The sequence below is a fragment of the Talpa europaea genome, assembly GCF_964194135.1.
Source record: "Talpa europaea genome assembly, chromosome: 6".
NCBI lineage: Eukaryota > Metazoa > Chordata > Mammalia > Eulipotyphla > Talpidae > Talpa > Talpa europaea.
Genome location: NC_140072.1, coordinates 73,343,233 through 73,353,942, shown reverse-complemented (window position 1 = coordinate 73,353,942; position 10,710 = coordinate 73,343,233). Strand labels below are relative to the sequence as shown.

At 35.3% G+C, this 10,710-nt stretch overlaps 1 protein-coding gene across 1 annotated transcript in view; it reads right to left on the bottom strand.

Moving 5' to 3' along the window:
* Positions 1–2,574: 2,574 nt before the first annotated feature.
* Positions 2,575–10,710, bottom strand: part of RNF17 (ring finger protein 17) — a gene marked incomplete at both ends in the record, with an annotated part of 172,088 nt that continues 163,952 nt past the window's right edge. Inside the window, 5 exons of the mRNA XM_084234862.1 lie at positions 2,575–2,673; positions 4,005–4,194; positions 6,160–6,295; positions 8,140–8,308; positions 9,357–9,473. Coding sequence (XP_084090988.1) covers positions 2,575–2,673; positions 4,005–4,194; positions 6,160–6,295; positions 8,140–8,308; positions 9,357–9,473 — 711 coding nt within the window. The remainder of the gene's footprint in view (positions 2,674–4,004; positions 4,195–6,159; positions 6,296–8,139; positions 8,309–9,356; positions 9,474–10,710) is intronic.

Here is a 10,710-nt window from a genome sequence, read left to right as displayed (position 1 = left end):
AATGTTCTCCCAGTCGGTGGGGTTTCTCTTTGTTTTTGTTATTGTCTCTTTTGCTGTGCAGAAGCTCTTTAATTTGATGTAGTCCCAGCTGTTTATCTTTGCCTTCACTATCACTGCTTTGGGTGATGTGTCTATAAAGATGTCTTTGATGTGCATATCACGTAGTGTTTCGCCTATATTTCCTTCTATGTATTTTATGGTTTCAGGTCTTATGTCTAGTTCTTTAATCCATTTTGAGTTGATTTTTGTGTATGGTGTGAGGTAGTGGTCAAGCTTCATTCTTTTGCATGTAGCGACCCAGTTTTCCCAGCACCATTTTCAATACTGTATCTTTTTTAATGAATGCATTCATACACAGTAAAATTACAAAGACGTATGTAAGAATAAAAAACACTAAATTCACAACAGTGTTTACAGGAGAGGGAAGAGATGATTGGGGACAGGGCTAGAGGGGCCTACACTTTCACTGATAATGTCTTATTTCTTGAACTGAATAAACATTAGTTATACAATGGACTAAAATATGTTTCCCCTTATGCCTAAAGTATTTAATTTACAAATTACAATAAAGTGAAATATTTCAAAAACATATTTATTAACAATTTCTACAATTTCTAAAAATTAGAAAGAAAAAAAAAAGAGCACCACTGCAGAAGTAGTCAAGAAAAATAACTTTGAAATGGTCTAAATGTAACAAAAAAACTTTCTTCTGGGCTGCTATTGTACTGTGTATCTGAAATGCTTCTGGGATGCTCTGTACTGTATACCTGAAAAACAAAATGTATGTTATTTTATCTTTGCTTAATATTAGTGTTCAAATACAGTTACTAAATTAGTTGCTATATTTATATGAATTGATAAACGTAAACCAACTATCAGCTGGTTACCCAAGTACTTAAATAACTGTTCTTAGGACACTGGCTACTTGATATATAGCACTTTACAGCTCTCTGCAGTCCATCTGTGTTTAAATTATCTGCACTTTTAGTGATAGTGAAGGCAAAGATAAACAGCTGGGACTACATCAAATTAAAGAGCTTCTGCACAGCAAGAGACAGTAACCAAAACAAAGAGACACCCCACCTACTGGGAGAAAATTTTTACACACAACACTAATGATAAAGAACTGATCACAGGGCCTCCCCGGTGGCGCAGAGGTTGAGCGCTGGGTTGTGAAGCTGCCCGCAGCCTCTGCAGCACCGGTTCAATCCCCAGCTGCTCCCTGGCCACCGGAGGAGGGTCCCACATGGCGTGCAGACCTCTCCTGCCACCCGCTGCTCCCCTCAGCAGTGTGCTTTGGTCCTTCTGCCTGCTCTGCTTCCCGCTCTGACTCTGGTGAATTCTCTCACCCTCCCGAGCTTCTGACTGTACCAGTGCTTGTATAAACAAACAAATAAATAAAAAATTAAAAAAAAAAGAACTGATCACAATAATCTACAAAGAGCTGATGAGACTCAACAAAAACAAAGTAAATAGTCAAAAAATGGGCAGAAGAGCTAAGAAGAAACTTCTCCAAAGAGGAAATGCAAATGGCCAATAGGCATATGAAAAAATGTTCAACGTCACTTGTAATCAGGGAAATGCAAATCAGAACTACACTAAGATACCATCTTACACCAGTGAGAATGGCACATATTAAAAAAACTAGCAACAACAAATGTTGGCAAGGATATGGAGAAAAAGGAACTCTCCTGCACTGCTCGTGGGAGTGCAAACTGGTCCAACCACTATGGAGAGCTGTGTGGAGATTCGTCAACCAGCTAAAGATGGAGCTTCCATATGACCCAGTAATTCCTCTCCTAGGTATTTACCCAAAGGGCACAGAAACATTAATTCAAAAGGGCACCTGCACCCTTATGTTTACAGCAGCACTATTTACAATAGCTAAGCTATGGAAACAACCCAAAAATAGATGACTGGATCAAGAAGATGTGGTACATATACACAATGGAATATTACTCAGCAATCACAAAAGATAAACACATGCAATTTGTAGCAACATGGATGGAGCTGGAAGGGATCATGCTCAGCGAAATAAGCCAGAAAGAAAAAGAAAAATACCAGATGATCTCACTCATAGCAGGAATTTATAAAACCTAAGTGAGGGACCAGAAAAAAAGACTAATTATAAGGTAAAAATCAAAATCAACAAGCAACTATAAACCAGAGACATACTATTGGGGCGGGGGGGGGGGAAGAGTAGGATCAAAATAAGGGCGGGTGGGAATTGTATGGGGACTATAACCAAGATGAAAATGCATACACTGTGCAAAAATGATGTAAAAATACATAAAATTTAAAAAATAATAGTTAAAGTAAATTATCTGCACTTTTGCTTATTCCCATACTTGTTTGGTACTATGATATAATAGCTCTTCTAAATATTCTTAAATCTATGGGACCACTTTGATATTGGGGAAGAAGCTAGAAGAGATATTTCTGTTGAATTTTGTTGTGATTCCTTTGAGAAATAAAGAAAAGTCCAAAGGTGCTTGTGGGCAATTAGCATTAATCTCCGCTATGTTAATCACATGCCTTTATGCTGACTACAGAGTGAAAGTCATGATACTTACATTATTCATCTTGGTCTGCAAGCCCCATTTCTACCAGTGACATATGAACTGGATATTGATCATCTTCATATAAAGTCACTATTTGTTCTGGTGCCTGAGCCTAAAATGAAAAGAAAATTGTCAAAATAAAAATGTTTTGCTGCCTTTTCTTCCTCCATATGACTGACATCACACAGGAGGGAAAACATACTAAATTTATTCATAATTTATGCTCTGTACTTTCAAAGGTATTTGTGATGGGTTTCACACTGCTAAATCCCATTCTGTCCATTCTTCTACTTTATTTAAAATGTAACTCCTCCCCAAAGTTTTCCTAAATGGAACCAATGGTATCAAACTATCATCCCTGTTAAAATTCACTTAATATAAAACATTGTATATTTATGCATAAGCTGAATAAAATTTGAATGTTACTGATAAAGGTGAATAAAACATACTTGCCCTGTATTTTCACTGGCTTCTAAAAAACCTTGCAAAGCTATTTATACTACTATGCATAGGGATATGAGATGTACAGAGGTTTTCAAAAAGTACTTTCTACTAATAGCATTGTTTCATTAAGAACTCACTTTTGTCACAGCCAGTACTACAGGAATCCCAAGAGCAGTTTGGCCTGAAACAACAATGGAGTGGACTAGGGAGAACTGAAGAATATGTTTCCTTCTAGAGGGGTTAATGCTACACCGCTCCAGCTGATTGCCATTTTGGAAGGGAGATCTTGGGATTCCTATATTTTATAATTTTTTTAATCAGAAGTTAGAAATAGAAGTTACAAACTTTTTTTAGGTGAAATTTTCCAATTTTAAACACAGCACTCAAATGTGGGTGCAAGCCAGATCTGCTTGTGGACTGCCCCTTTGTGACGTGCTAATAAACCTCTAAAGGAAGCAATTTTCATATTAGTACATTGATGCCTTTCTACAACTTTGATCAGAATTCCCATTCTGATCTTTCCTACTCATCTTTTAGGATGCAGCTCAAATGGCCTTCCCTGTCCTACTTATTCAAAAAGTACTTGGGTGCCTACAAAAGAGGCACTCAAAGATCATGTTCTGATCTCTCAAGATAGAAATAATCATTCTTCCTTGTACCCACTCCCCACATTACCTATACCACTTTTATAATATTTCATTCTACCCTATATTAATCAGTGGTTCATGTTTCCTTCATTGACTTATAAGCTACTCATCTTGATAATTTTTATTCCATTCATTATATCAATGATCTATTATTGTAGGGTTAGTAAAAAGTTTGTTAAATATAAACGAAGATATCATTTGAGCACGTCTTAAAATTAATCCTACAGTATTTATGGCTCTATATGCTTTAAAGCATTTTTATATCTAGAGTTGTACAGATAGCAAACATTTCAGGAAGTTAATAAGAGCCTTGAAATAACTTTAAGATTTTGGCTAATTAAGATAGACTTACTATTGTAGAAGCATAAAGTTGCTTTCCTTGAAGACAGTCTATCATAGCCCACAATGCTTCCATGCTCCATTTGGGACAATATGGTATTCTTGTCTTTCCTGAATCTCTTAATGGCGGTTTAAACCCTGCCAAGAGAACCTTTATGGCTCGGGCTGGATACTGCATAAGGTGAAGAGGAATTTGACGCAGTCTGTCACAAAAGAAAGTCTTAAAATTAAAGTGCTCAGATTGTCACAAGATTCTTAAATACCTAAAACTAAAACACAGAAAAAATATGTACATATTTTTTTAACTGTGCAAGGTCAATGGGGAGAACTTATAACATTGGATTTAGCAATAACTTTTGGGATATGATACCAAAAACACAGGCAACAACAAAAATCATATTTTGGGTTATGTCAAAAATTTTAAATGTGCAAAGGGTATAATCAGCAGAGTGAAGTGGCAACCTATGGAGTGAGAGAATATATTTCTTTATAATCAGCTCTTTCTCCAAAGAAGATCTATAAGTGGCCAATAAACACATGAAAAGGTACTTCATACCACTAATTAGGGAAATGCAAAATGAAGAGTTCTGGAGCTAGCACTTTATGTCCATTACTGTCTCCCTCTCACTTGTAGCATATGTGTGCATGCATGTGTATGCTCGCTCACTTGCTTTCACACACAGACACACACAAACCCAAAAAATAACAGATGCTAGATTATATAGAGAAATTAGAACTCTTGGACACTTGGTGAGACTGGAAATGGTATAGCCCTGTGGAACAGTTTGGCGGTTCCTCCAAATAGTATAATTAGAATAAATGAGCATATGATCCAGCAATTTCACTTCTAAATATATACCCAAGAGTTGAAATTGTCTTGAAGACAGATTTGTACACCCATGTTTATAACAGCATTTTCACAATAGCCAAAAGTTGGTATCAAAGTGGATGAAAGAATAAAAAGGTGTATGTACAATGATGGAATATTATTCAGCCTTAAAAAGGGAGAAAATACTGATACATTCTACAACATGGATGAAACTTGAAGACATTATGCTAATTGAAATAATCCAGTCACTAAAGCTAAATAGTTTATGATTCCATTTATATGTAATATCCACAATTATCCAATTTATAGAGATAGAAAGCAGAATGGTGGCAGGTCAGGGGATGATGGAGGGTTGTAGTAGTGTATAGTGGGTACAGTTTCAGTTTTGCAAAATGAAGAGTTCTGGAGATTGGCTGCACAATAATGTGAATGTCCAATAATATGAATTAAACACTACTGAAACATACATTTAAAAAGTTAAAATGGTATATGTTATGATATGTGTATTTTTGCTGCAAAGAAAATGTAACACACAAAATCCCAAAATAACAAGTGTCAAGGATGTGGAGAAATTGGAACCCTTGTGAATTATTGGTGAGAATGTAAAATAGTTGTTGCTGTAAAAAAAGTTTGGCAGTTCCTCAAGACTCTAAGCCTAGAATTACCATATGGTGCAGTAATTCTGTTATATAACCAAAACAATGGAAAGGGATTCAAACAGGTATTTGTATATCAGTGTTTACTGCAGCTTTAATTATAATAAAAGATGGAAACAACCCAAATGTCCATGAAATGGATAAACAAAATGTTTATGGCAAAATTATCATTTAGCCATAAAAACGATGATTCTGGTACATAATGCAATTGAACAAACATCACTGGTAACATTAATGATAACAGTATTCTAAGTAAAATAAAGCCAGACAAAAAAGGATAAATATTGCAAGATTACTTGTAAGAAGTACCTCAAACAGCAAATCATAGAGGTAAAGTAGAACTGACGGACTAGGAACTGGAGGAAAGGGAATGGAATGTTACTGTTTAATAGGTACAAAATTTCTGTTTGGGATTATGAAAACGTGCTGAATATGAACAGTGGTGATGGCTACATTAAAGTGAATATATTTAGTCCCAAGTAATGAAATACTTAAAAATGACTAAAACCCGTAAGTTCTGTGAATGTATATTTTACCAAATTAAAAGAAAAATTCCTAATATGTAAAGAGCTTTAAAAATAGCCTTTCCTCCTTTAAAAGAAGCAGAATACCAATAATTATATTAAAAATTAAAACTAAGAATCCCAATTCAACTAAGTTAACTTAAAAAAGGAAACCACCACCTGTTTATTGTCAGCTTTTCAGTTGATCCGTAATCAACAAATTGTACCAGGACAGCTAGAGGATTAAATTCTTTAATGGAAACAATCTTTGCTCTATACCACAGGCCGTCATCATATTCTGCAAGGCAAGGCATTTCTGGAAAGAGAAAAGGGGGAAAAATCACATTGCCTTTCATTTTCTTAAAATGTTTTTAATCAGAAAAGTACAAAGACAATGTAGCAACCATAAGCCCATCAACTGGAATTAAACAACAAATGGCGATAGGTTGACTTCTGCTCTGTTCTGTTCCTACTTAATAAATGTTGCTTTAACTAATTCCTAAGAGCTAAGCTTTGAAGAGAGACACGTCTCCCTTCTCAGTTCCTAATCAGCTGGCCATAGCTTGCTTAGACCACCCTTCCACTGTCCCAACCTCTTAAACTCTCCACATCTGCTTTCATTTGGGCCATCATCTTCTGGAAAGGATATTAGTCTAGTGCCTATTTCTGCTATTAATTTCATTTTACTTCATCAATTATCATACTGTACAGATTGTGTGACTTCCCTTAAGAATGCAATGAGGCAGGAATTATTCCTTCCATAATATAAATCTGAATTTATTTAAAAAAAAAGTCCCAAAAAGAGCTTATTCTTCTGTTCATTCAATAAGTATTTATGACCACCCGTTTGTGCAAGGAGGCTTTCTCACTACTAGTGACACAACAGGACAAAGTCTCTGCTTCACAGTGCAATATACAACAGGAAGTGGAGGGATGGAGAGTAATGGGGGTTAGTGGGTAGAAGGCTTCTTGATAGGGTCAGGAAAAACTATAGTTGGGTACAGACCTAGGCTGCTACACAGTCTGGTTGGAGAACATTCCAGGTAGAGGTAAGAGCAAGTGCTGCGTATCAGGCAAACAGGGGCCACAGCTAATTAAAATCTCATTGAGGAAAATCTGGTAAGCTGTTTTCCTTATCCTGATTTGTACAAAATCCAAAATAGATACCTCTCTTATATCACATATTGATAAAAATGTATAGATGCCACTCTTGGTACTGTGGAATTGTCAATACCAGTAACCAAATGTATTTTCCTCAGAGGAGCTTTACATATATTTAATAAGGAGAATGAATTAGGAAAAAAAATGATAGCATAATTTGACCTACCTGACAGGTGGGACACAATTGACCTCCTTGGCCCCATTCCAAAATTATTAGCTTAGGTGGCTTGTAATTAAAATTACTGTCATTTAGAATAACTCCATAATTTTATCTAATGATAAAACTTCAAGCTTAGAAAACTCATCTTTCTGTAGTCAATTTTCTAATGTAGGTGAAAGTGTCCAAAGGCAGTTACTTTTTCTTAGTATCTTATAAGAAAGATCTTCACAGAGTGCCTTGAGGATTCTGAGAGATCATGCATATGAAATGAGTGTTACAAAAATATCAGTTAACATGGCTTCACTTACATGTGGAATGCAGAGCAAGAAAAAAAAAATAAGGTCAGATAACAAACCTAGAAATTTGTAGAATTGACGCTATCAAAAAGGGAAGGGAAGTGGGAGATCAAAGTGTGGAGGGTTCCCAATGGACTAAAGTGGAAGACTGGGTGCCTTGGTGAGTGTGAGATGGTAACATACCTCTGAATGACATACAATATTATAAACCAATGTTGCCTCAATAAAAACAACAATTCTAGAAATCTCACTGTAGAATTGAAGCTACCAGAGAAGGGTAGAGAACAAAGTGTGGAGGGAGATCAATGGACTGGGTGGAGGACTATGGGTGCCCTGGGGGTGGATGTGGTGTCGTGACATACATTGGGAAGAGGTGTGATCCTATACCTCTGAATCATATACAGTAAAGCAGTGTTACATCAATTTAAAAAAAAAGTTCAAAGGAAAAAAATGTCAGTTAACACTAGAAAGAACCTAATTTCATTAGCCCATTAAAACAACAAATTATTAAGAAAATGTTTTCAATCAGAAAATGTAGTATACCTGTCCTGAAATCTGTCAGAGGAGGAAATGTCTCCACGCTCTTATTAAACATCCGCAAGGCTTCATCAAGGCTCTCAAACTCGGATTCCCAACTGACTCCACTGTCATCTGTGTCACTATGTTGGCTAAACAGATTACAGTTTTCTACAGAATCAAGGCAAATATACACCTGGAGGCAGAGGGAAGAGAAGGAAAAGAGTTTCAAATTTCTAACTTTTAGTATCTTATAGACAAAAATAATGGGGCAGCCTCCAATGATGGCCCTGGTGATGCCTTGTAGAATGGCTCTCCCACATCACACCAGACATGACCTCTGTGACAAAAGAACACAACAGAATCATGTGACTGCTGAGGCCAGATTATAAGAGACCTGTTATTCTATCTGGATGGTTCTTGATGATGGTGCTCTAAGGGAAGCAAATAGCCATGTGGTGAGCAGACCTTTGGAAAGGCCCACAGGGAAGAACCTGAGCCTCCCTCTGTGGTCGCACCCTCAACATCTTGATTGCAATCTTAGGACAGCTCTTTAAGCAGCCCTCAGATTCTTTTCATGTGTGTTAAGTAGCTAAATTTATCTAAGACAGGCACCAAAAAAATCATTACAAAAACCAGTAATAGTTGTACCTTACTATTTTCCCTGATGAATATACAGAGCAAATTTTGCCCTTGCCTGTAAAGAATGATTTACTGTGTAAAATGGCCTTTGCTACTAAATTTATCACTTCTCCCTTTCTTGTTAGCCAAGAATTTTTTAGTGCCTTATTCATTTAATCAATATTTTTTGAGTAGCTACTACATATCAGGCACTCTTTTATTCTGGGGGTACAGCCATCAGTGACCAAAACATAAAAATCTGTTTTCATGGAGTCATTATTTTAGTGGGGAGCAGCAGACAAAATGAAAGTGGCACAGTTTATTAGAAGGCATTAAGTGGAATTGGAAAACAGAGAGTTGGTAAAAGAGCACCTAGAATTGAATGCATGAAGACCATAGGGGAAATGTTTAGGATTTCATAGATGGGAATAGAATAACTAAAGTCACACACTGGGAACCCAACAAGTAGTTAAGCAACACTTGCCTTTTAAATATGAACAAACTTTTGAAGAGAATATGGGGTGTGCAAAATAAAGGTCACCCATTTTTAGTTATTTAAAATCAGAATTTAAGACCAATATTGCTTGTTATATTTTTAACCACCAAGTAATTAGATTACATACTTCATTAGGTGATACAACATGCTTAACTTGAACAGCATAAAGTTCTTCTGGGGGAGGCAGAGATGAAGACAAATATGGTGGTAAAATAGGAGTCTCTGTTTCAGACAAAAGCAATTCCTATAAGACATTCAATAAACAAATTCAAATTTCAGAATGACTATTACAAAAATATACTATATTATTCAAATTAATTACAATGCCAATATACTTTCAATTAGCAGAAAGCAAGTTCTCTTAGATACTGAAAACCAAAAAATGTTTTTTGTTGTATTTGGGACCAATGTGATGAGTTAACAAAAGATCTTTATAGTACGCTTTTTTCCCCTCCCCATTAAAGATTTTCTGAAAACAAAGCCAATCCACGTAAATGTTTATTTTTGTATACATATTTAAATATACATAACATTCAAGAAGAGCTGGTTACAAATATTGTAATAAACTTGCCATTGCTGAGTGGGACTGGACTGTTTGAGCTTCAGAATGCCTTTCACATTTCTGTATTATTTTATTATTTTTAGATTAAGTACTTAGTTGATAATACAAACAAAAAATAATTGAAATCCCAAGATTTAAGTGTGTCAAAATTATCAAAAAAGTATATGCTTTCTATAAAAGCATAAGGATAATAAGAAATTAAGTGACTCTCAAGAAGATCATGGCAGTTAGCCATAGTTAAAAGGAAATATACATAAAAATGTGCGTGCATGATTTTCTTTAAGTTTTTTTATAATTCTTCAATACAGTAACATAAAGAGTAAAGTCATAAATTAAAATTTATAGACTACTATTTAACATCCCCAAATGGTAGCAAACCAAAACAAAATATATCTGAAACACTAAAGCATGTAGCAAAAAGTGACTATGCACTGTTGCATTTTACTGCTTTGTTCCAAGACACTTGACAAAAGCATGCACTATTTTTATAGTCATATGAAATTCTACTTAAAATGATATAACTCTTACTAATTAAAACCTTTACTTTCTGCACAAAAAAAAGCACAAGTGGCAAAAGACAAAACAGATGAAGTAGACTTCATCAAAACTAAAATATTTAGTGCTTTAGGATAGCATCAAGAATATAAAAAGCCTACTCACAGAATGGGAGAAAATATTTGAAAATCATTTCTCTGATATGGGACTTGCATAAAAAATTTACCATTCAACAACAGAAGCACAACCCAAATAAAAATGGGTAAAGGGCACATTTTTTACTCCTTTTTATGTTTTTCAGTTTTATTGATATATAATGGACACTTAACATTGTGTACAACACAATGATGTGATATGCGTGTATGTACATGTATATAACCACATATATATAACCACAGTAAGTTTAATCATTCACCTCACATAG